This window comes from Pongo pygmaeus, chromosome 15, assembly GCF_028885625.2.
Source record: "Pongo pygmaeus isolate AG05252 chromosome 15, NHGRI_mPonPyg2-v2.0_pri, whole genome shotgun sequence".
NCBI classification, from domain to species: domain Eukaryota; kingdom Metazoa; phylum Chordata; class Mammalia; order Primates; family Hominidae; genus Pongo; species Pongo pygmaeus.
This window is the reverse complement of record NC_072388.2, coordinates 95,517,539-95,544,369: the sequence shown is the minus strand read 5'-3', so window position 1 is coordinate 95,544,369 and position 26,831 is coordinate 95,517,539. Positions and strand designations below refer to the sequence as shown.

At 44.6% G+C, this 26,831-nt stretch overlaps 1 protein-coding gene across 4 annotated transcripts in view; it reads right to left on the bottom strand.

Annotated features, from left to right (window-relative positions):
* AK7 (adenylate kinase 7) overlaps positions 1–26,831 on the bottom strand; it is a 98,637-nt gene that overhangs the window by 10,130 nt on the left and 61,676 nt on the right. For 3 of the 4 annotated variants that reach the window (XM_054447400.2, XM_054447399.2, XM_054447401.2), the window contains 5 exons: positions 22,748–22,876; positions 21,010–21,139; positions 7,637–7,765; positions 6,494–6,562; positions 595–792 (listed from right to left, as the gene is read on the bottom strand). In XM_054447400.2, coding sequence (XP_054303375.1) covers positions 595–792; positions 6,494–6,562; positions 7,637–7,765; positions 21,010–21,139; positions 22,748–22,876 — 655 coding nt within the window. The remainder of the gene's footprint in view (positions 1–594; positions 793–6,493; positions 6,563–7,636; positions 7,766–21,009; positions 21,140–22,747; positions 22,877–26,831) is intronic. The other variant, XM_054447402.2, reaches the window with a different exon arrangement.

The following is a 26,831-nucleotide window of genomic DNA, read 5'->3' as shown; positions in this document are numbered from 1 at the left end:
CTCTACTAAAAATACAAAAAAATTAGCCAGGCGCTGTGGTGTGCACCTGTAGTCCCAGCTACTCAGGAGGCTGAGGCAGGAGAATGGCGTGAACCCGGGAGGCGGAGTTTGCAGTGAGCTGAGATGGCGCCACTGCACTCCAGCCTGGGCAATAGAGCAAGACTCCATCTCAAAAAAAAAGAAAAAAAAATTAGTCAGGCATGGTGGCGCATGCCTGTAGTTCCAGCTACTTGGGAGGCTGAGGCAGGAGAATCGCTTGAACCCGGGAAGCAGAGGTTGCAGTGAGCCAAGATTGCACCACTGCACTCCAGCTTGGGCAACTGAGCGAGACACCATCCCAAAAAAAAAAAGGATTTGTCATTTGACTTCATAATATATCCATAAATTCTCATACAATACTAACACCCTCCCACCACCAAATCCCCACGTAGAATGACTCCCCAGCAGGAGTGCCCTGTGTATTCCATGGCTTCCTGTGCCCCAACCCACGGTCACACTCCCCACCCTCCCCCAGCCCCACAATTACAGCTAGACCTGAACCAAGCTTTGCTGGGGGTCCTGGACATTCACATTATCCTTGAATTCATTTCATACCAATATGTATCGGGTGAATTTCAATTTCATCAAAATAGTTGAAGACAGTCTCGTCTTCGAGATTGATGTCCCGGTAGTTGCTCAGAGCCCGGAGGAATCGATCTTGGCTATAGTGGGTCCCTGCCACAATGCTCTCGGGAAGGTTTATCACGCGCTCCTTCAGAAACTCATCCGAAGCATCCAGTGCACAAACGAATTCTGGGGAGAAGGAGAGACTCCAGAGTTGGCACAATACAGCGCAGCTAACTAGCAGGGTGCTGGAGAACGCATGGGCCCCTGGTTACCAGCCAAGACCTCCTGTTGCCACAAATAGCCTGTCCAATTGGCTTTGCTGCCTCTCATGGAGGATAAATAGATGAAAATCACCCCATTTCCAGAGACCACCCTATGAGGCCCAATTAGTATTTTGTGCAATCTATTATTTTCCCTTTCTTCCCCCCACCTTTCTTCCTTCCTCCCTCCCTTCCCCCACCCTGCCTCTGTCCTTCCTTCCTTCCTCCCTTCCTCCCTTTCTAACTAATAAAAGCAGCAGAAATCATAAGTAGCAAATCTCAGATAACCCTGTGATATCAGCTTCCTAGTTAATTTTCACATTGTCTCTTTTCTCTTTTTAAAAAAATACATACATATATGTATGTGTATTTATTTTAGAGAGACACAAGTTCTCACTATGTGCAGGCTGATCTCAAATTCTTGCCTTAAGCAATCCTCCCGCTTTGGCCTCCCAAAGTGCTGGCAGGGATAAGCCACAGCTCCTGGCCTCACTCTGCCTCTTATCCAGCACAATTATCACAGGCTTCCAAAGACAGCTATGGCTACAAGCAAAATGCTTTGATGGCCAGTTTGCCAAATTAATAAAAATGGGAACTCCCCTTGGAATTTTCATGGATCCAGCTCTTTCCTCAATGCCATTGGCTATGAAACACTTACGTTCAACATGTTATGGTCAGCACTTATCAAATTCAACACACAGATCATGTTAATAATGATGACCATTTTACCCACCTGTGATTTTCTTTTAAACTGTGAAAGCAGCTGTTCCTCCAGCTTCTAGTATAAATTCGATGGATAATTGTTGAGTGAATGAGAGATTCAAGTGTGGATCAGTGAAATAAACTTCCCAAGGTGAGTTGTGATTCTTAGATGTTCTCAACTACAGGACCAGTGTATACCGGTGCCCAGATCAGTGGCCGGGTGCATCACAAATAGCTTGCTATCTATTAGAGCTCAACAGAACCTGGGAATGATTTGATTTTTGTTCTAAAATTGTATTGGCTTATAATATCATAATGCCATTCTCGTTTACTTGCATTCTAATAAGCTTCCTTGAGTGGGTGAAAAAGGTAAGCATACTGGGGAAAGCCCACAGGAGGTGTGTCCCCGAGGCATGTGGACATGTGTGAACATCATCTGCTGCAGATGTTAACTGTGAAAACAAAGGCTGAGACAGCGTGTGGAATAAGATCCTATAAATTCATAATAGTTTGATACTGCCTCCATTCTGCATACAAGAGGTGTTTTCGCAAGTAAGTTGTTCCTATTTTTTGCTCATCTTTTACCATTTGATTGTCATGATTTTCATGAGTGGCTGCCTTTTGAAAAGGAAGGTAGACATCTGAAGCCCCAAATGCTGGTCAAAAGGATGTCAACAGATTCGCTGAAAATTGAATCCATTTAAGCTCTATGATGTCAGACATCTATATGAAAACTTATTTTCTTTTTAATTTTTTCCCTAACATGATACTCATTGTTAGAAAATGTATGAATTATGTTAATAATCTATGAATTTCAAAACTATATTCTATCTTTCTTCCAGGCTGATCAGGAGGTGGAAGATTCCAGTTAGTCAAATACTGAGTAACATCCTTGGCTTTCCAATTTTCAAAGATTTTTAATATGATAAAATATACTTCTCACTAGATGATTTTTAAAAAAATGTTCATTCATTCTCTTTATGACTCACAGAGAACTTCAAGATTCTGCAGTATCTCAAGACAGTTATTCAGAACATCTATTGTCCTTGCACTGGCTAACTGTGGATAGCGAGTAATAGATTTCTGCTTGGTAAGACCGTAGATAACAAGGAGGTCACTGTATTTGGTTATCTGGAATCACATGAAAAATCTATGGTTTTTTTTTTTTTTTTTTTTTTTTTTTGAGACAAAGTCTCGCTCTTGTCCCCCAGGCTGGCGTGTGGTGGCGCGATCTTGGCTCACTGCAACCTCTGCCTCCCGGGTTCAAGTGATTCTCCTGCCTCAGCCTCCCAAGTAGCTGGGATTATAAGCGTGCACCACCGTGCCTGGCTAATTTTATATTTTTAGTAGAGACGGGGTTTCATCATGTTGGCCAGACTGGTCTTGAACTCCTGACCTCAGGTGATCTGCCCACCTCGGCCTCCCAAATTGCTGGGATTACAGGCGTGAGCCACTGCGCCAGGCTGAAAAAGCTACGTTTTAACAAATTTCCAAATATTCATCAGGTAAGTACAACTTTAAACTTTTCTCCTTCAACCAAGAGGTCTTGAAAGAATCAAACTGGACATAGGCTAACAGTAGTGGTAAAATACAATGGTTGCTCAATGGGAGAGAATACCATCTAGAACTGGATTACCATAATTTGGAATGTGTTTCTTTTATTTTCTGTATCTTATGCTTTGATTTCTTTTTTTTTAAGAGACAGGGTCTCATTCTGTCGCCCAGGCTGAAGTGCCGTGGCGTGATCAAGGCTCACCACTGCCTTGACCTCCTGGGCTCAAGAGATCCTCCCACTTCAGCCTCCTGAGTAGCTGGGACCACAGGCACATGCCACCACACCCAGCTAATTAAAAATGTTTTTGTGTGTGTGGAGATCGGGGTCTTGCTATATTGCATACCATGCTGGTCTCCAACTCCTGGACTCAAGCAATCCTCCTGCCTTAGCCTCCCCAAGTGCTGGGATTGCAGGTGTGAGCCATCACACCTGGTCTGTTTTGACATCTTGAGGGGGGCCTTACAGATCTGGGGAGAGACTGCTGCCCTTCCCAGGCCTAGCCAATACCTAAAGATAGTAACAACTTGCTTGGGAATGCCCCTCCTATGCAAGCCACTCAATCCGTTTATCTAATCTCACACAGCAAGCCAGTATTTCCCTTGCTCTAAATCATCCCAGGACTAGGCCCCAGGCAACTAGAGACCACCCCTAAACTCAAACTAGCCAGTCCCGAACGGTTCACTGTGGCCTGTCTTGGCTTTCCCAAAGAAACCCCAACAATGGCTTTGATCTAGACATTTCCCCTTGTTCTTGCTTCTGCCGCCTGACCAAACCCGGCATTCCCCATGTGCCCCTATCTCTAGGGAATCCTAAGTGTAAATTATTTCGATGGCATTGACCTCTCTATGTCACCATTCAGTTCCCTCCCTCAATTAAAATCCTACAAGTACAAATGAAACAATGCCCTAATTTCTTTCAGGGAAATAGAAAATAAAGACAATTTCTGGAAAGTTTGCTAACAACAGATTAACGTTCCAATAGATTACGTCTTAGACATGTTTGCACTGTGTCCAACAAAGAAAGGAAAGTCCAGTGGCCTACGTTTAAGAGTCCTTGGTCACTTGACCTCTGTGCTTCCATATCCTTATCTCACAGGCAGGTTTCATTAATTGTTTTGGAGGCAGCGGAGTGAGAAGACCTGAGTTTTAATTTAATCCCCCTACCATTTACTAGTGAGTGGACTTGCATAAATCTCTGGGCTTTAGCTTCTGGATTGGGTAAACATGGGTGTAATTCCTGCCTTGCAGGATTGTGGAAAGGTTCAATGAGTGCCTGGCACATGACAAATTGCGCACGACAAATTGCCAGTTGAACTGAAATGTATCCAGCTGCCTCAGTGAGGGTGTTATGATTTAGCACAGAGTTTGCAATGAGTGAATATTGCCTAGAAGTGATAAACATACATGCACTGGACACACCTACGTAGAATTTAATAATCAACAATAAAGTAGATGAATAAACTTTAGTTTTTATTTTATTTTTTTAATTAATTTTTTTGAGACAGTTTCTTGCTCTGTTGCCCAGGCTGGAGTGCAGTGGTGTAATCAGGGCACCTGCAGCCTTGACTTCCCACACTCAAGTGATTCTCCCACCTCAGCCTTCTAAGTAGCTGGTACTACAGGTGCATGCCACCACCCCCAGCTAAATTTTGATTTTTTTTTTTTTTAGTAGATATGAGGTCTCACTATGTTGCCCAGGCTGGTCTCTAACTCCTGAGCTCAAGAGATCCTCCCACCTCGACCTTCCAAAGTGCTGGCATTACAGGCACTGTGCCAATCAACTTAGCCCACAGGCAAACAATAAATACCCATCCCCAAGGATGACTGCTATCTGGTGGTCTCAGTCCTTCCAGAAGCTTCTCTGCAAACTGTGCTAGACCAAGAGAAGATAACAGCCACAAGCTGCCTCCCGTGGGGACTCGATACCAGTGAGCAGGCAGGCCCTTTTCAGTTACAGCCTTGTCGTAAGTTGCTGAAAACAGCTTTTCTTCTAGTGATCATATGATCCAAAATGATTCCCTATGAATATCTACCTCAAGCAAACTGACTAAAAACAACAACACTTTTTAACACTTATGGGAAGGTCACAAGAAATGCCTGCTCAGTACTAAGTAAATCCTGTTGTGTACAATAAATTGCTTATGCTTTGCTTTCAAGAGTACTTTGTGAAATCCCTGTGTAAATACGTGATAGAATAAAACCACTGTGGAGTTAAGAGTGAACTGAAAAGCTTTTGACCTGTGCAATCTCAAGTCAGAAGCTGAATGTCTTTTGGAAGAGATGATGGCATGATTAGCACCAAAACCAGGGCAGGGAAGGAGCCTACATGACTCAGGAAGTCAAGCCATCAACAGATTTGCTACCTTTTGCTTTGTTACAGGAGAGAGCAGTGGAAGACAACGTTCCCAAAGGGATTTCTATTCATTTCAGCAATTTAATATTCCTTATGTTTATCCCTTGGTGCATTCTCTAGTTTGCAAGTTTATGCTTGAGAATATCTTTTCATTTTTTTCCTTAAAAAAAAAAAAATCCTACTTTATTAAACTCAAAAAGATTGTTTTGGCACAAAAGGGGTATTGGGCTACTCTAAGCACACTGCCTATGGTGTAGCCCTGCTCCTTAAGGAGTAGCAAATAAAAAAAAAAGAGGCTGGGCGCGGTGGCTCACACTTGGAATCCCAGCACTTTGGGAGACCGAGGCAGGCGGGTCAGGAGATCAAGACCATCCTGGCTAACACAGTGAAACCCTGTCTCTACTAAAAATACAAAAAAATTAGCCGGGTGTGGTGGCGGTCGCCTGTAGTCCCAGCCGCTGGGGAGACTGAGGCAGGAGAATGGCGTGAACCCGGGAGGCAGAGCTTGCAGTGAGCTGAGATCATGCCACTGCACTCCAGCCTGGGCGACAGAGCGAGACTCTGTCTCAAAAAAAAAAAAAAAAATTAGCTGGGCATGGTGGCAGGTACCTATAGTCCCAGTTACTGGTGAAAAAAAAAGAAAGAGAAAAGAGAGATATCAGACAGCATTCTTCTTCTTTTTTTTTTTTTTTGAGACGGAGTCTCTCTCTGTCGCCCAGGCTGGAGTGCAGTGGCGTGATCTCAGCTCACTGCAACCTCCGTCCCTTGGGTTCAAGTGATTCTCCTGCCTCAGCCTCCCAAGTAACTGGGACTACAGGCACGTGCTAAGACACCCAGCTAATTTTTGTATTTTTAGTAGAGACGGGGTTTCGCCATGTTGGCCAGGCTGGTCTTGAACTCCTAACCTCAGGTGATCCACCCGCCTCGGCTTCCCAAAGTTCTGAGATTACAGGCGTGAGCCACCGTGCCCAGCCCAGAGAACATTCTTTTAAATGTGATATTGGGGAAATAAACTTACCGGGTATAATTAATTTATCAAAGGGAAACATTCTGCCTCTGACTTCATCTTCCTCCTCCTCATCTTCCTCTAAGAAAACAAAATATTCCTCATTGTGTTTATTAATATATTATTACTATGGATCACAGCAAAAAATCCAAATATCTTAAGTAGCAAGCACTAATGAAAACTAGCCATAAATAGCACATGTATTTTAGGAATAGTCTCACAAACTAAATGTACATTGATAGATGCACGGATAAAGAAAATGTGGTATATACATCCAACAGAATACTATTCAGCCTTTAAAAAGAAGGAAATGGCTGGGCACCATGGCTCACACCTGTAATCCCAACAATTTGAGAGGCCGAGGCAGTAGGATCACCTGAAGCCAGGAGTTCAGAGATCAACCTGGCAACAGGGTGAAGCCTCAAAAAAAATTTTAAATTAGTTGGGAGTGGTCATGCATGCCTGTAGTCCCAGCTACTCGGGAGACTGAGGCAGGAAAACCGCTTGAGCCCAGGAGGTCAAGGCTGCAGAAAACTATGATCGTATATATCACTGTGCCCCAGCCTGGGTGATGAATGGTCTATTTTTTTTTTTTAAAGGAAATTCTGCTATATGCAACAACAAGGATGAACCTTGAGGACATTATGCTAAGTGAAATCAGTGACAGAAAGACAAATACTACATGATTCCACTTACATGGGGAACCTGAGTAGTCAAATTCAAAGAATGAAAGAGTGGGATGATGGTTGCCAGGGGCTGGGGAGGGGAAAAAACAAGTTACTAATCAACAGGCGTAAAGTTTTAATCAGGCAAGATGCATAAGCTCTAGAGATCTGCTGAACAACACAGTGCCTATAGCCAACAGTAATGTATCACACACTTAAAAACTTGTTCCGAGGGCAGATCTCATGTTAAGTGTTTGTGCCACAATACAATAAAATAAAATTTTAAAAAATTTGTAAAAGGCTATGCACCTTGAGCCACCATCCAGGGGGAAAAAAAAGAAGAAAAAAAAAGCTACCTAAAGAAAGGTGAGCCAAAGCTCAAAAATAGTCTCTAGTTTTCTGTTTACTTTAATTGAGTGACTACTTCTCTGAACAATAAAGTTGCAACTTATCTGAATATAAATACTCAAAATAGAACACTCAAACTTACGATTGAACAGGTCTTTTGCTTGATCATAGGTCTTTGGGAATCCATCCAAAATATAACCTTGATTCCTGCAAGGCATTGATTTTAGCTTTTCTTTCATAAATCTAATTATATATTGATCGTCTAGTTGACCTGATAAAAAAGCACGTATGTATATATTACTGTGGATATATTCTACATAAGAGTTGTTTTAAAGTTATCTCAAAAATTGTTGTGTAGTCACAGGTACTATTGGAAATCCCTATTTTGCTTTTTTTTTTAAAAAGAGATGGGGTCTCACTCTGTTGCCCAGGCTGGAATGCAGTGGTGTGGTCATAGCTCACTGCAGTCTCAGCCTCCCAGGCTCTGCAATCCTCCCACCTCAGCCTCCCAAGTAGCTGGGACTATAGGCGCTTACCACCACACCCCACTGATTTTTAAACGTTTTGTAGAGAAAGGGTCTTGCGATGTTGCCCAGGCTAGTCTTGAACTCCTGGCCTCAAGTAATCCTCCCATCTTGGCCTCCCAAAATGTTGGGATTACATTTTGGCCCTTAAAGTAAAAAAGATGTGATTTTGTATTTTGAACACGACGTGAATTCTAATGCACAATAATGTAGGAGAACCCAGTGAACTTGTCTGCAAGAAAGAGGATGGGTGGGTGCTGATGTCTGCACTTTCAAAGTGTTCTGTAATCCCAGTTTTTGGTGAAATTGATTGAGGAGCAGCAACTAGAGTAATGCAGAGAGCTCCCCCCGCCCGCAGGGTTTCTGTTTTGATATTACATCTCTGTAACCTTACTATACAATAATAAATGCTTCTGTTGTGAGAATTGTGAGATAGCATTCATGTATGTTGCCAGCACATGATTTACTAAAAGAAGGTGCTGGATTTGACAAACAATCAAACTTGACCCGACCCTCAAAGGCACTTTTCTCTGTAACGCTTCAGAAAAGAACACGGCTCCCTTCTCCCTGTCTTTTCCAGTTGGCATTTCTGACCTCAGCCCCACTGGACAGTTCCCTCTCAAGCCCTGACACTGGGTTCCTGGCACTGCTTGGGGAGGATGAGGAGGGAGGAGTTTGTTCTAAAACTGGCACAGTGGTTTAATAACAACATGATGCAACTCCACCACAATATCCATCATTCCGTCATAATTATTGAACAGCTACAATGTTCAAGACGCAGCCCCATCCTTACCTTGCTTAATGTGTACATTATAGTAATGTAAGTTTGGAAAGTTAGAGAAATTGATCTTCAAAGTTCTTTCCAGGGTTTGTACTATTCTTTTACCTTATCAGTGAATCTATTATACTTTTACCTTATCAGTGACTCCCCCTCCTCCTCTCCCTCCTCATCCTTCTCCGCCTTCTCATCCTCCCCCTCCTCCTTCCCTCCTCCTCCCCCCTCATTTTACATAATGTAAAATAACTAATTTCAGGCTTCTTTTTTTATTACTCTACCAATGACAATAAACTGATCTAATTAAAACACCTCTCCCGGTCGGGCGCGGTGGCTCACACCTATAATCTCAGCACTTTGGGAGGCCAAGGTGGGCGGATTACCTGAGGTTGGGAGTTCGAGACCAGCCTGACCAACATGGAGAAACCCCCATCTCTACTAAAAATACAAAATTAGCCGGGCGTGGTGGCACATGCCTGTAATCCCAGCTACTCAAGAGGCTGAGGCAGGAGAATCGCTTGAACCCGGGAGGCGGAGGTTGCAGTGAGCCGAGATCGCACCATTGCACTCTAGCCTGGGCAACAAGAGTGAAACTCCATCTCAAAAACAAAAAACAAAAAACAAAACACAAAACACCTCTCCTTTCTTCTACCTTTCAGTGTCACACCACCCATTAGGCAGTAGCAGTTTCCGAAAATAACTGTGTCTTTCAGAAATTTAAATATTATGGCTAAGACAAAAAAAGATCTTAAGTATTATTTAACATAATGAAATTCCTCTGAATGATTCTACATTACTTCCCAGTAAGGTTCACAGGGGTGCCAAGAAATGAAGCCAAATAAAAACGCATCAAGGGATTCACTAATATTCTAAGTCTGATTTTATTTAAGCTGTCTATTTTCTTTTTTGTTTTTTGAGACAGAGTCTCACTCCGTTACCCAGGCTGGAGTGCAGTGGTGCAATCTTGGCTCACTGCAACCTCTGCCTCCTGGGTTGAAGAGATTCTCATGCCTTATCCTCCCAAGTAGCTAGGATTACAGGTGTGCACCACCACACCCGGCTAATTTCATTTGTATTTTTTAGTAGAGACAGGGTTTTGCCACGTTGGTCAGGCTGGTTTCAAACTCCTGACCTCAGGTGATCCACCCGCCTCAGCCTCCCAAAGTGCTGGGATTACAGGAATGAGCCACCACGCCCAGCCTAAGCAGTCTATTTTCATTTTTCAAAGGCATTGTTGTTAAATTAAAGGCACTTAATCTAGAAATCTAGCTGCAATTCCCTTCAATGCCTCCCTCAGTTTATTTCAGGCCCTGAGCTTAGCCACTCATTTCTGCTTGATTCGGAACGCAAGTGCTCAGTAATTAAGAAGGGACCTCCAGCAGCATTTTTTGGTGATTATGGGATGCTTAAGAGGCATGACCCAGTACACAAAGGACCCAGCCCAAGTGCCTTTCTCTTGAGAAATGTGATCTCTTAGAGATAATCCCATGACCTTTGGCCAGGGAACTGCACTCTATGGCAGGCAACTGCGCTTTCTGTTTGAAAATGAATGAGCACAGCCCTTCTACACAGCTTTTAAAAACTTCATCCTACTTTTTCTAAAAAAAAATATTAAATGTATCTTTCAAATACCAGTAATATTTAAAATGTTCATATGAACACATATTCATAATTACTAAAACATGTTTAGACATAGAGAGCTGCTCCCCTGAGCAGTGGTGGGAATGTGAGGGACGGCATTTGGGATGACAACCTGGCTTCTGTCCCCTCATCCCCAGGAAACTGTACTGTCTTAACTGATGATGACCAAACAGCAAGCAGCGATTTCACAAGGGAAAGAGTGCAGGCCGGGCGCAGTGGCTCATGCCTGTAATCCCAGCACTTTGGGAGGCCGAGGCAGGTGGATCACGAGGTCAGAAGATCGAGACCATCCTGGCTAACACGGTGAAACCCCATCTTTACTAAAAAATACAAAATAATTAGCTGAGCATGGTGGCAGGCACCTGTAGTCCCAGCTACTCAGGAGGCTGAGGTAGGAGAATGGCATGAACCCGGGAGGCGGAGCTTGCAGTGGGCCGAGATCGTGCCACTGCACTCCAGCCTGGGCGACAGAGCGAGACTCCTTTTCAAAAAAAAAAAAGGAAAGAGTGCAAAAGCTATGTATTTGTAGGAAGTCTGCCTCATGAGAGAGATCACCCTTTCTCTTTTTTTTTTTTTTTTTTGAGACAGGGTCTCACTCCTGTCACTCAGGCTAGAGTACAGTGTCGGGATCTTGGCTCACGGCGGCCTCAATTTCCTGGGCTCAGGTAATCCTAGTGCCTCGCACACCACCATACCTAGCTAATTTTTTTTTTTCTAGAGACAGGGTCTTGCTATGCCACCCAGGCTGGTCCCAAACTCCTGGGCTCAAGTGATCTTCCTACCTCAGCCTCTCAAAGTGCTGGGATTATGAGCGTGAGCCATTGTATGTGACTTTTTTTTTCTTTATAGAAGCAGAAGCAAAAGTGTTCCACTTGGGTCCCAGTTTGAACTTGGTACATAAATGTATCTCAGAACTAGAATTATCCATACAGTTATTCTTAAAGATAATTAGAAATGAAACAAAATCAGTGGCTTTTTACTCAGTTCACCAGGCAATGGGTAAAACTCCATTGTTTGCTGAGATACAAAAGTTTAAAAATCTACATTCTCATCCAGGCAGTTTGATATTTGGATAAATTTGTCTAAATCAGGTAATATATCTGTAAGCAACTCAGGGAAGAAATACCTTAAGGAGAAGCGGCCAGGCAGGGTGGCTAACGCCTGTGATCCTAGCACTTGGGAGGCCGAGGCGGGTGGATTGCCTGAGCTCAGGAGTTCGAAACCAGCCTGGTCAACACGGTGAAACCCTGTTTCTTCTAAAAATATAAAAAAATTAGCCGGATGTGGTGGCATGCGCCTGTAGTCCCAGCTACTCGGGAGGCTGAGGCAGGAGAATTGCCTGAACCTGGGAAGTGGAGGTTGCAGTGAACGGAGATCGCACCATTGCACTCCAGCCTGGGTGACAAAGTGAGACTCCATCTCCAAAAAAAAAAAAAAAAAGCAGCAAAAGATGGCTCTTGGAAGAAATTTTGGAATCTTCAATTTGATCTAATATGGACACATTAATATTCCAAAATCGTTCATATTGCACTAATTTGTTAAAAGAACTGTGTATTGGAGTTTGCAGTTTAAAACTAACTGAGGCACGATGGACTTGTTTAAAATATTTTACTTGATTATACATATACACTTTCCAAAATTCTTATGTAATCTCTAGTGGAATTTTAACTGGTCAAATCCTGTGTTCATGCGAACCTTTGCCTTTTTTTTTTTTTTTTTTTTACATATTCATCTACACTTACAGATTTCCTCAGTAATATTTTGAGTTGTTGGTTATTTGCTTTCAGCTGCATTTTTTATTGTGCATGCAGAATGTCCATTGCTGCCCGTGACTTTAGGTTCATTATAGGTTTATTTGGGCAGCATTAGAAAAAAAATACCATAAATCAAGAGATACTCTCCAGCATTTTAATAAGGCCAAAACAAAGTTGGTGATCTAAAGGCTTATTAATGGTATGGAGTTTCTACATGTTAGTGAAATATGAGGTTTGTTTTCTATTAGGAAAATGGACAACTCTCTCTGGCTGTGTATTTTTCATGTTAATCCTGACAGTTCACCAAAGAGCTAGTCATGAAGAATGTAGGCAATTACTATCCCTCCAGGAACAGGCCGGGTGCTCACGCCTGTAATCCCAGCACTTTGGGAGGGGTGAGGCAGGAGGATGGCTTGAGCTCAGGAGTTCGAGACCAGCCTAGGCAACATAGGGAGATCTCATCTCTACTAAAAATAAAAAACAAGGCCAGTCGTGGTGGCTCACACCTGTAATCCCAGAACTTTGGGAGGCGGAGGCGGGCGGATCACGAGGTCAGATCGAGACCATTCTGGCTAACACGGTGAAACCCTGTCTCTACTAAAAAATACAAAAAAATTAGCCAGGTGTGGTGGTGGGAGCCTGTAGTCCCAGCTACTCATGAGGCTGAGACAGGAGAATGGCGTGAACCCGGGAGGTGGAGCTTGCAGTGAGCCGAGATCATGCCACTGCACTCCAGCCTGGGTGACAGAGTGAAGTCTCTGTCTCAAAAATAAATAAATAAATAAAGAATAAAAATAAAAAACATTAGCCGGGCATGGTAGCTACTTGGGAGGTTGAGGTGGGAGGAGTGTTTGAGTCCAGGAGATAGGGGCTGCAGTGAGCTATGATTGCACCACTGCACTCCAGCCTGGGTGACAGAGCAAAATCCTAACTTCCCCCACCAAAAAAAATTCCTCCAAGAATCGTTCCTTCCTATGTTGTATATTATATGGTTTCGTGGTTTTTTTTTTTTTTTTTTTTTTTTTTTTGAGATGGAGTCTTGCTCTATTGCCCTGGCTGGAGTGCAGTGGCATGATCTCGGCTCACTGCAACCTCTTCCTCCTGGGTTCAACCAATTCTCCTGCCTCAGCCTCCTGAGTAGTTGGGATTACAGGCACCTGCCACTGCGCCTGGCTAATTTTTGTATTTTTAGTAGAGACAGGGTTTCACCATCTTGGCCAGGCTGGTCTTGAACTCCTCACCTCGTGATCTGCCTGCCTCAGCCTCCCAAAGTGCTGGGATTACAGGCATGAGCCACTGCACCTGGCCTCTTTGGTTTCTTTTACTCACCTACTTGAATACTTGGATAAACCATTTGCCAGGTAAAATAAAACAATTTTATTTTAATCTTTTTACATAAAATAATCTGAACTCTTGACAAGTTTCATAAAAGCTTTTTGGCATTCATCTACTTTTAGTGTATTGGTAAAACAAACAAAAACGAACATGGTTTTCCTTTACTTTGACAAAGAAATGTAATTGTTACCTTATTTGTATGGAATTCCAGAATTAATGTATTTTTAGTCTTTTTTTTTTTTTTTAAACGGAGTCTATGCTCTGTCGCCCAGGCTGGAGTGCAGTGGCATGATCTTGGCACACTGCAAGCTCTGCCTCCCGGGTTCACACCATTCTCCTGCCTCAGCCTCCTGAGTAGCTGGGACTACAGGCACCCGCCACCACGCCCGGCTAATTTTTTTGTTTTTTTTTTAGTAGAGACAGGGTTTCACCGTGTTAGCCAGAATGGTCTTGATCTCCTGACCTCGTGATCCGCCCGCCTCAGCCTCCCAAAGTGTTGGGATTACAGGTGTGAGCCACCGCGCCCGGCCTTATTTTTAGGTCTTCAATACAGTGTTTCTGCCTCTCATTTGTAACTACATGCGTTATTCTTGAAAGCAAGTAAACTCACTGAATTGTTGTGTAATAGTCGTTTAATTATTGCCTATACAAATGTATATTAAGGTAAAATAAAACTGACAAAATATTTCTAGGGTACAGTTGGATCCATACTAAGTGGCTTGTCAAGCTAGATACATCCTTAGTGGGTCTGGAGACTTGGTCATGAATATCCTTTGTCCTAACTGGAGTGACTCCATCTTGAATAAAGGCCAGATAAAGCCAAACCTGCTGGGTGACATTCCCGGGGGGTTGAGCATTTTTGGTCACAAGATATTTATGGTTGAGGGACCGAGTTAATGATGCTAACTAACTAAAGACCCAGAACTTATGGAAATGTCCTGATATTTCGAGAACAAAAAGCATTCTTAGTTTAAGAATAGGTTTTGCTTTAAAGATAATAGTACACTTGTAAATTCTCACTGAAATCAATAGTAACATAGCATACTTATGTTCTTAAGTAACATGAGAAACAATACTAATAGCCTGTCACAAGTTGACCATAAGCCTTTATAATAAAGTACACCATTCTCTCTCTCTCTCTCCCTTTTCTTTTGGCGGGGGGGGACAGGGTCTTGCTCTGTCACCCAGGCTGGAGTGCAGTGGTGCAGTCTCGGCCACGTGGTGCAGTCTCGGCCACTCTACAGCCTCAACCTCCGGGGCTGAGGGGCTCAAGCCATCCTCCTGTGTCCCCGCCAAAGTAGCTGGAACTATAGGCACGCACCACCACGCCTGGCTATTTTTTTGTATTTTTTGTAGAGCTGGGGTCCTGCTGTGTTGCCCAGGCTGGTCTGGAATTTCTTGCCTCAAGGGATCCTCCTGCCTTGGCCTCTCAAAGTGCTGGTGTGAGCCACTGCGCCTGGCCAAGTACACTATTCTTAACAACCTATACACGCAAGCACTGTTTATAGTATGGCCTTCCCCCTTGTGCTTTCTGAAGACGCCCTACTCTGTGACAGAGTAGCTTTCAATAAACTCTCTCTTCTCACTGTGGGGCATTCCTTCTCTTGTTTTCTGAGGACACCCTACTCTGTAATAGAGTGGTCTCTAATAAACTATCTTAACTTCACTATACTCTGTGACTCACCCTCAATTTTTTCCTGTGTGAGATCCAAGAACCTGCTCCTGGGATCTAGGATGACACCCCCTTTCTGGTAACATTGCACCAGGATCGAATTCTCAGTGACTCTCATGCAGCCATGTCCAGGCTTCCACGGACACAGACTGTTCGGTGGTGATTCCCACCCTTCCCTGTTATTGGTGATACTGTACTTTGTGTAAGTTTTTAGAGTTTACAGTGCAATTTCACTCATGTTCTCTTGGTTATCATTATCTTATCTTCAGTTAATCCTCCAAGCTGGTGGATTTATTCTTCTTCTCCTCTCCTCTCTTTTTCTCTTTTCTTTTTTTCTTTTTTTTTTTGAGACAGAGTCTTGCTCTGTTGCCCAGGCTGGAGTGCAGTGGTGCGACCTCGGCTCACTGCAAGCTTCGCCTCCTAGGTTCACACCATTCTCCTGCCTCAGCCTCCCAAGTGGCTGGGACTACAGGTGACCGCCACTGCACCTGGCTAATTTTTTTGTATTTTTAGTAGAGACGGGGTTTCACCGTGTTAGCCAGGATGGTGTCAATCTCCTGACCTCGTGATCCGCCCGCCTCGGCCTCTCAAAGTGTTGGGATTACAGGCGTGAGCCACCGTGCCCGGCTCCTCTCTCTTATTATTATTATTTTTTTTAACACAGGATGAAACAGGTTCAGAGAGAGGCAGTGACTGGTCTGAAGTCAGGAACTAAGCAAGTGGTCAAGCCATGCTTGGTGACTTCCAAGTGCATTCTTCATCTTCCTGTTTAATAAAGTCTTGTGGAAGATGGTATGTGAAACAGTGAGTTTCAACAGCAGAAAAGAACGCAGTGTTAATTCATGAGTCATGGTTCTGATTAGACTTCCACTGCCAAGGTTAACTGGTTTTTGTTTGTTTGTTTGTTTTTTGAAGCGGAGTCTTGCCCTGTCACTCAGACTGGATTGCAATGGCACAATCTCAGCTCACTGCAACTTCTGCCTCTAGGGTTCAAGCGATTCTCCTGCCTCAGCCTTCTGAGTAGCTGGGATTACAGGCATCCACCACCACACCCGGCTAATTTTTTGTACCTTTAGTAGAGACAGGGTTTCACCATGTTGGCCAGGCTGGTCTTGAACTCCTGATCTCATGATCCGCCCTCTTTGGCCTCCCAAAGTGCTGGGATTACAGGCATGAGCCACCAAGCCCGGCCAAGGTTAACTGTTTTAAGAAACTTTGCCTTGATTACAGTAATAATATGAGTTTTGTTTAAAAAAAAAATTAGCTGCAAGCCAAGATTTTACAATGACCCATGTACAGTAGAGATATCAACAAGTTGGTACATTTACAGACTTTTCTTCCCCTTTTTATTTTCAAACTCAGAGAAAAGTTGAAAGACTAGTCCAATGATCACCAGGAATCCTACCAACTACATCCAGTAATTTCACAATGCTTTTGAAATATGTAAAGTGAGCACAAAATCTGTAATTAGCACACTCTATGGTGTAACAAAGCCCTTATTTTGCTACACTGTCAGGGGCCGGTGGGAGTGGAGTTAGGACATGGAGGGGCCTCACTGTGGGACTGGGAAACTCATTTTGCTAGAATCATTGGAATCATGTGATAACAAATGCAGTCATGTGAGGGAAAAGTGAGCTAACCTCAGTGCCATGGGTTCAAAGGTCTTGTTTTGTTCAAACATAGGCAAGGTCCATGTTTTCGTCTCAGGTAAATATGGATAGGAGGGATTTTTGGACACACTTGAGAAAGTTAAAAGGAACCGAATGATTCCAATCTTGTAGGAAGTGGGGAAGCGGGGAGTCACATGTGGGTGAGGAGCTCCGAGGGATGCTGGCTGTTCTAAAGACGTATCTTCCCCACACGACCACTTCCTCTGCCCCTCCCATGGCCCCTTTTACATCTCTCTTGACAGGGGCTGCTGAACCTGTTTGGCCTCTCACACCTGGGGGAAGAACAGAGTGCTAGGACAGGCCCTCTGGAGCCTGGGGGCCTCAGTGAGTGTTCTCACCTGGACACTAGCTCTGCTCTAATTCTTGTTCTATGTGGTCACCTCCCCAAGCGTGAAAAGAGCTCAGTTGGTACTTAACTGTTAGGTCAAGCCTTGGATGAGATTTCTGGGATCTTGCAAGGGCCAATTATATAAGTCTTTGTCAACAAATAATGCTTGGCCAAGCACAGTGGCTCACGCCTGTAATCCCAGCACTTTCGGAGGCCAAGGCAGGCAGATCACTTGAGACCAGGAGTTTGAGACCAGCCTGGCCAACATGGCGAAACCCCATCTCTACTAAAAATACAAAAAATTAGCTGGCCATGGTGGTGTGTGCCTGTAATCCCAGCTACTCAGGAGGCTGAGAATTGCTTGAAGCCAGGAGGCAGAGGTTGCAGTGAGCCGAGATCACACCACTGCACTCCAGCCTGGGTGACAGAGTGAGACTCATTCTCAAAAATAAATAAATAAGTAAATAAATGAATAAAGTTCAATGTTTGCTGAGTCCTGTTAGCCTAATTATTAGACATTCTTGTCTCTCCTTAGGGGGTGGCATAGTTCCTTGCTCTTGGCACCCCGTTTCTAGCCTTACACCCCAGCTGTAAGCTTTACTTACACATGGCCATGTACACAGTGACTTCCTAAAACTCCCCGTCCCACACCCCTCAATGTGGCCTTGACAGATTTCCTTCCACAGATGTCCTCACAATGGAATGTCTTATCTTGTTCTTTTCCACCTCACCCAAAAGGTAAGCATCAGAACTCTGCTAGACTTTTTTTTGTAGACATGGGGGGTCTTGCTATGTTGCTGAGGCTGCCTCTCAAAGTGCTGGGAATATAGCACGAGCCACTGTGCCCAACTCCACTCTATTAGACTCTCTAAAACCAACACAGTGCTCCCCAAAAGTCTTATGGGAAGGCACAAGCAATGTTACATCCCCAAGCATTCATCTGGGCAGTCCTTTCCCCTCTGGGAAATCTCTCTGGAATTCTAGATGCCATTTCCTTCTGGTGCAGATCACAATGAAGCAGAAACCAAGACTCAGATGATGGGCTGGTTTCAGCGGACACTTGGTGTTTGCATGCAAAACCACCTCCTCCATCCCAGAAAACTAGGTTGATCTGGTGGAGGGGAGGAGGAGAGAGGTTCAGGGCTAACCTGGCCTTCAGGGAAAGGGTCAGGGGACTAGAGACCTCCATGGAAGCGGGCAGTGACAAACATAAGGAACCAGGACCAGGGACCAGAGCAAACCTTCCTTAAGCTGACCAATGGCAAATAGCCCTGGACAGTCGCGGGCTCCCTGAGTGGAACGTGGGTGACATGGACACCTGGTAGGGAATGGGATGAAGTTAGGAGAGGGAAACTAGGTCTCCAACCCAGGTGGAGGTGAGTAGCTGGGAAGAGGACAACCTCTGGGGCAAAGGGGTGGAGTACCAGAAGACCAGTGATGGCCATGGAGGCAGTCAAGAGCCATGCCCCGGAGGCGCAGTGGGCAGTTCTCAGTAGGAGAATGTCAAGAGCCCCTGAGAGACGACAAAGGAGCAGCGAGCATGCCGTCTGTCACCCAGTGCCAACTTACATCCGAGTTGGCCACATCCTTCTCTATCCTTCTCCCCTGTCCTTGATCCCTGGAGGATCAGAAATGGCCACCAGCAAGAAGGGAGGAGGAAGGAATAGGAGAGAAAATAAAGGTGGTTAAGAAGACGGCAAGGGGAGAAATTGCATTAGATGAGTCCGAAGGCGATACTACAATAACCAGATGATGGAGGATCTCAACTGTCTAAGTGTAAAAATGATGAAATGGCTTTATTTTTCTAATAACTGCTACTGACTCCTTTCCTGCAGGTAGCAAGATCCCTTAGAGACCTCTCAGTTCAAAACCCAGTTTATAATTATTTGACTGGAACAGACTTCCTAAAGCATGAATAAACAAAGGGGCTACTCACTATCTAAGAGTTGCAATGGAACCAGCCTGAAATTCTATCCAAGGGAAAGAATGAATCCAGTTTGAGTTTAAAGCGACACCTTACTGTGATTACTTTGTTCAACAAACTGGCTACAATGAATTACTAAGTGAGTAAGAATAATTTTCCATTTATTTATACATCTTCCTGTATTACCTATTGGCCCATTTCACTAATCCATTTTTTTCTTTTCTTTCTTTCTTTCTTTTTTTTTTTTTTTTTTGAGAGGGAGTCTTACTCTGTTGCCCAGGCTAGAGTACAGTGGCGCGATCTCAGCTCACTGCAACCTCTGCCACCCAGGTTCAAGCGATTCTCCTGCCTCAGCCTTCCGAGTAGCTAGGATTACAGGCACCTACCACCGTGCCTGGCTAATTTTTGTAGTTTTAGTAGAGACAGGTTTCATCATCTTGGCCAGGCTGGTCTTGAACTCCTGACCTGGTGTTCCACCCTCCTGGGCCTCCCAAAGTGCTGGGATTACAGGCATGAGCCACCGCACCCGGCCTCATCCATTTTTTTCTATTAAGGATTTCATAACTCTCTTATCAATTTGCCTGAACATTTTATATATTAAGGATATTAATTTATCATATCAGTGGCAATATCTTTTCTTGGTTTGTCCAATTAAAAGGACAACCAACTGATTGGTTGGAGTGCAGTGGTGTGATCTCGGCTCACTGCAGCCTCTGCCTCCTGGGTTCCAGTGATTTATGAACATATGTGTGATTTTTTTTTTCTTTTTTTGAGATGGAGTCTCGCTCTGTCACTCAGACTGGAATGCAGTGGCACGATCTCGGCTCACTGCAGCCTCCACCTCCCGGGTTCAAGCGATTCTCCTGCCTCACCTTCCCGAGTAGCTGGGATTACAGGCACGTGCCACCACGCCCAGCTAATTTTTGTATTTTTAATAGAGACGGGTTTTCACCATGTTGGCCAAGCTGGTCTCAAACTCCTGACCTCAGGTGATCCGCCCACCTTGGCTTCTCAAAGTGCTGGGATTACGGGTGTGAGCCACCGTGCGCAGTCGATTTTTTTCTTTTTAACTTAGGAAGTTCTTCCCCATCCTACCAACAGATCATCACCAAAATGTTAACAATGAGATTATGAAGGAATTTTTTTTGTTATCATTTCTGTACTTCACTTTTTTTTTTTTTTTTTTTTTTTGAGACAGGATCTTACTGTGTCACCGAGGCTGGAGTGCAAGGGCATGATCATGGCTTACTACAGCTTCAATCTCCTGGGCTCAAGTGATCCTCCTGCCTCAACCTCCAAATAGCTGGGACTATAGGCACATGCCACCATGCCCAGCTAATTTTTTTTTTTTTTTTTTTTTGAGACAGAGTTTCACTCTTGTTGCCCAGGCTGGAGTGCAATGGCGTGAACTTGGCTCACTGCAACCTCCACCTCCCAGGTTCAAGCAATTGTCCTGCCTCAGCCTCCTGAGTAGCTGGGACTACAGGTGTGCAGCACCACACCTGGCTAATTTTTTGTATTTTTAGTAGAGATGGGGTTCACCATGTTGGCTAGGCTGGTCTCAAACTCATGACCTCAGGTGATCCACCCGCCTCGGCCTCCCAAAGTGCTGGGATTACAGGCATGAGCCACTGAGCCTGGCCATGCCTAGCTAATTCTTGTATTTTTTTTGTAGAGATGGGGTTTCGCCATGCTGCTCAGGCTGGTCTCAAACTCCTGGCCTCAAGTGATCCTCCCACCTCAGACTCCCAAAGTGCTGGGATTACAGGCATGAGCCATGGTGTCCGCCTGTAGTTCAGTCTTTTTTTTTTTAAACAGTCTTTTATAACCAGATTTTAAAAAATAGCCACTGTTCATAAGAGCAGCACGGCTCACTGCTGGGTGTGTGTTACCTGCGTTCTGCTCCATGCTCTCCTTGATGCCATCTAGGAGCTCCTGTGCATCTTCCACATTCTCCTCCTCCTCTTCCTCTTCTACTTCTTCTTCTCCTTCCCCTACATCCTTAGGGGCAACAATCGCCTCCTGCATACCACAGGGATATTCACATTGGATGATGCCCTGCATTCATTTGCTACTCACAAATCAGCTGGCAGGTGATCCTGGAAAAAGCTTGGGACCCAAATAGGACATGTACCCTATGACAGCTGTCACGCAAAATTTTGCAGGATGCGCATATCCACAAAGACACATGAGATCCTTGAGGTTTTTCTTACAGAATATTTAAGAGAATAGTATATTTTTGTGCTAATGCCAGAACTGCTTCAGTCAACATTTTTCTAATGTGTTATTCTAAGGTATTGGGTTGTATCTTACTTGAAGGAACCACATGTTGTAGAAATCAAGACTTTTAATAATCATTTATGAAAGCTACCTCAGTATCTGCCATTTCCAATAAAATGACACAAAGCAGTTTATAAATAAAGTTTGATAATACCCCAAGAAACATACAACACGAATAAAACACCTACAAGTGTTCCAGGCAACAGAGAGAACACAAGCTATACTTCGAACCACAGCTGGAGGCAGACTAAATTTCAAGGGCAACCCACAGAAGCTGCTTCTGTCTCAGAGGAAAGCCCTGTAGAGTGTTGTGTTTTCATAACTGGGGCAACAGGAACATCCAATTAAAATAACAAATCTCCTGTTTACTGACATATAAAATTAGTTGCTTGTTTATTATAAAACTAAAAAAAGCATTTCTAAAATGTTAAAATTCCCAATAAAGTAGTTAAAAGCCACTTCAGGCTGGGCTTGCTGGCTCACACTTGTAATCCCAGCACTTTGGGATGCCAAGGCGGGCGGATTACCTGAGCTCAAGAGTTCAAGACCAGCCTGGCCAATATGGTGAAACCCCGTATCTACCAAAAACACAAAAATTAGCTGGGCATGGTGGCATGTGCCTGTAATCCCAGCTACTTGGGAGGCTGAGGCAGGAGAACTGTTTGAACCCGGGAGGCGGAGGTTGCAGTGAGCCGAGATCGTGCCACTGCACTCCAGCCTAGGTGACAAAGTGAGACTCCATCTCAAAAAAAAAAAAAAACAAAAAGCTATTTTACAAGACGGCTCTGAAGGTAAAGAAGGAAGCTCCTTTCTTTCTCCAAGCCAAAGCAAAAGCAAAAGCTTTGAAGGCCAAGAAGGCAGTGCTGAAAGGTGTCCACAGCCACAGAGAAAAGAAGATCCACACGTCATCCACCTTCCGGTGTCCCAGGACATGGCGGCTCCGGGGGCAGCCCAGAGATCCTCCCAAGAGTGTCCTCTGGAGAAACCAGCATGACCACTCTGCCATCATCAACTAACTTCCCCTGACCCCTGAGTTGGCCACGAAGAGAGGAGACAAACACACACTTGTGTTCATTGCAGGTGCCAAAGCCAGCAAGTGCCACATCCAACAGGCTGTGAAGAAGCTCTCTGATGCCAGTGTGGCCAAGGTCAACACTCTGCTCAGGCCTGAGGGGGAAGAGCAGCCAGATGTTCCCCTGGCTACTGATTAGGACGCCTCGGATGTTGCCAACAAAATTGGGATCATGTAAGCTGCGTCCGGCTGGCTAATTTGAATACTATACATCTTTATACCCTAAGAACAATACAGTAATTAATTAAAATGCCCAGGAAAATAGTTTAAAGTGTTACCAGTTTTGCTATGGCTTCAGAAATGACATCCTTCAGTTGGATGTGATGCAGTTTGTAGTACCTGGCCAATTCTTCAGCAATACTGGATTTTCCCACAGCAGGGGGACCGAGAATGCAGATCTTGATTGGCTGAAAGAGGAGAGAGTAAGGAACATACAGCCAGCTCTGAATGATCTGTAGCTAGACAGAGTGTTTTTTTATTTCAGGGGAGTGCTTTTTTTTTGAGACAGAGTCTCACTCTGTTGCTCAGGCTGTAGTGCAGTGGCATGATCTCGCTTACTGCAACCTCCACCTCCCAGGTTCAAGCAATTCTCTGCCTCAGCCTCCCGAGTAGCTGAGACTACATATGCGCACTACCATGCCTGGCTAATTTTTGTATTTTTTGTAGAGACGGGTTTTCTCCATGTTGGCCAGGCTGGTCTCGAACTCCTGGTCTCAAGTGATCTACCCGCCTCAGCTTCCCAAAGTGCTGGGATTACAGGTGTGAGCCACCATGCCTGGCTGGGAGTGCCTTTTGAAAATAAAGTCTCTGGACCCTGCAGGCTAACTCTCACTCTTCTGTGGAGACTCCAGAGTCACGCCTCTACCCCCCCCCCCACCACCACCAGGGTGGCTGCCACATCATCCTGAAAGCGTCTGCCCCCTGGTCAGACAGTTCATGTTCTGGTTCATGTCCATTCATTCAGTAGGTATTCAACAGGCACCAACTACATGGGCTGATCTGGGGCTGGTGGATATGACCACATAAGAAGATGTGTCAGGAACAACTCAGATCACTAAAGAGTAAGTGCTCAGGAATTACACACAGCCAGTTTCACAAGACAGTGCACAGTACAGGGCATTGTGCTACCTCTGGAACAGTAACAAAGCAAAGAATTTCTGGTTCAGTGTGCAAAGGGCCTAATTTACTGCCTGAATACTATTTCTGTACTGAATTTGGTCTTTAATTATTTGTTTTGTTTTGTTTTGTTTTGTATTGAGATAGGTGCTCCCTCTGTTGCCCAGGCTGGAGTGTAGTGGTGCAATCACAGCTCACTGCAGCCTCAAACTCCTGGGCTCAAACCATCCTCCCAGCTCAGCCTCACAAGTATCTGGGACTACAGATGCACACCACCACGTTCATCTAATTTTTATACTTTCTGTAGAGATGAGATCTCACTGTGTGGTTCAGGCTGGTCCCAAACTCCTGCACTCAAGCAATCCTCCTGCCTCGGCCTCCCAAAGCGTTGGGATTACAGGTGTGAGCCACTGCACCTGGCTTGGTCCTTAATTATTATTATTATTGTTACTATTTTGAGACAGAGTTTCACTCTTGTTGCCCAAGCTGGAGTGCAATGGCGTGATCTCGGCTCACTGCAACCTCCGCCTCCTGGGTTCAAGCGATTCTCCTGCCTTAGCCTCCTGAGTACCTGGGATTACAGGCGCACGCCACCACACCCAGCTAATTTTTTTGTATTTTTAGTAGAAATGGGGTTTCACCATGTTAGCCAGGCTGGTCTCGAACTCCCGACCTCAGGTGATCCACCCGCCTCGACCTCCCAAAGTGGTAGGATTACAGGTGTGAGCCATCGCACGTGGCCAATTATTTTTAACACAGTTAATTTATTGTAATTTTTAGGCCAGGCATCGTGGCTCATGCCTGTAATCCCAGCAGTTTAGGAGGCTGAGGCGGGAGGATCCCTGGAGCCCAGGAGTTCGAGGCGAGTCTGAGCAATGTAGTGAGGTCCCCCTCTCTACAAAAAACGAGGCCAGCTTCAGCAATATAGTGAGATCCCCGTCTCTACAAAAAAAAAAAAAATTTTTTTTTAAATATTGGCTGGGCATAGTCACATGTGCCTGTGGTCCCAGCTACTTGGTGGCCAGGCTGAGGCAGGAGGAGTGCTTAAGCCCAAGAGGTCTAGGCTGCAGTGAGTCGCAGTCCTACCACTGCACTCCAACCTGGGCAACAGAGCAACACCCTGTCTCAATTTTTAAAAAATTTATTCTAATTTTTAAAAACATACTCATTTAAAAAAAAACACCATTTCTTCTGCTGATAAACTTGATTGAATGCTAAAGAAGCCCTATGGTGTTCATAATCAATGAGTAAATATTCATTTCTAACAGAGGTCAAAATATCAGTAACATAGAGTTATTTATTTCAAAATGGTCCAAATAGTTGTGAAACTGAGGGCCCGTATTTTGCAAGGTAAATTTTAGAATTGTGCTCATGAAAAGGATTTCCATTGGTAGAGTGTCTGTATGCTTACAGATTATATAATTTCATCCACCGAGTTGGTTAATATAATTCCTCACCATTTGAGAGGTGAGGAAACCAAGACGGTGAAGGAAGTAGGCAGCACACAGGATGGTTCTGGCAAGGAGTGCTGTCCCATTGGATAGGGATGATGGATGGTTCTGGCGAGTGCGGTCCGATCAGATGGGGAGGATGGATGGTTCTGCGAGGAGTGCGGCCCCGTCGGATAGGGATGATGGATGGTTTTGGCGAGTGTGGTCCGATTGGATAGGGAGGATGGATGGTTCTGGCGAGGAGTGTGGCCCCGTCAGATAGGGATGATGGCAGGCAGTGGAAGGAGGCAGGTGTGAGGGAAAGCAGTTCCAGAGCTGAGTCCTGATGAGCAGGGCTGGGCCCTTGGAGAGGTGCAGTGCATTCATCAAGGCTTGAGAACCAGCTGTCAACTGAGCAAGTTCAGGTGTCTCATTTGTCCACGGACCAAGGGTGGGTCCTTTCTCCTGGTATGGGCTCACTTTATCCAGGTGTAAAACCAGGATGCCAATCTATTCATTTATTTACAATGAGAAGTATGACTGCCACTGAATCAAATACTCCAAGTCCACATATTTGGTACATTTACTCCCTTCAAGCAGACACTGGGAGCCAAGTCTTACAGGGCTGCTTGATGAGCTTTGATCAGAACAAGAGGAGTAGGATGAACTGACTGCAAGCAATGGGTCAAGGTGGCTTGATGCGTCTGTCTCTGAAACAGCAATGACTTTTCCTTGCTAAAGGAACTGCGATCACGCAAGTGCATGGCTTGAGACTCCATCTTTTGGGGATGTCACTGGGTGACACCTGTGGGTCTACACTGGCCTCGGTAGTGTTTCCTGTGGCTAACTGCCCCTAGGGACAGACATACCCTATTTAGTTTTTAGATATACTATTCCTTCTATCATGTTCTTGTCCAGTCTTGCTCATCAGGAACCATACATTCTCTTCAAAGTGTCTTGTCATATTTCTACTCTGTGTGTTGTTGTTACAGTTGACCTAGAGAGGACATTAGTCTAATCTCTGAGGTTTGGTTGGTGTATATCTCAGGAAAACCTCCCAGTACAGCCACCATGAGGATCTTAGATGCTTAAAGAGATCATTATTTCTTTTGCTAAGTGGTACATGTTTTGCTTATTCTTAACTAGACATGTTTTTTTTTTTTTCCAAGAGAATACGGTTCTAAGGATATGATGGTGACACTATGCTTGCTTATGTGGAGCGTTCCCTCCAACGGTGATAATTATGATTATGATGACAGCTGTTACTCACATATGCCATTTTACAGTTTTCAAAACACTTTCTCATGTATGACCTACTTTTGTCTTTAGAATGTTTCCCTGGGATAAATCCAAAGCTCTACACGGTGCTTCATTGATCTGCTTTCAGAGAGGCAGGTGTGGCGGCCCTGCAGTTAGATGCAGACATTCTAGTTAAGTCTGCGTCCTACCTAGTTTGAATCTCTGACTAGCTGTATGACCTTGAAAAAGTTGCTACCTACTCAGGAGGCTGAGGCAGGAGGATCACTTGAACCCGGGAGGCAGAGGTTGCAGTGAGCTGAGATCGTGCCGCTGTCCTCCAGCCTGGGCTACGGAGCAAGACTCTGTCTCAAAAAAAAAAAAAAAAAAAAAAAAAAAAGAAAGAAAGAAAAAGAAAAAGTTGCTGCAGCCAGGCGCGGTGGCTCAAGCCTGTAATCCCAGCACTTTGGGAGGCCAACGCAGGTGGATCGCTTGAGGCCAGGAGTTTGAAACCAGCCTGGTCCACATGGTGAAACCCCGTCTCTACTAAAATTACAAAAATTAGCCAGGTGTGGTGGTG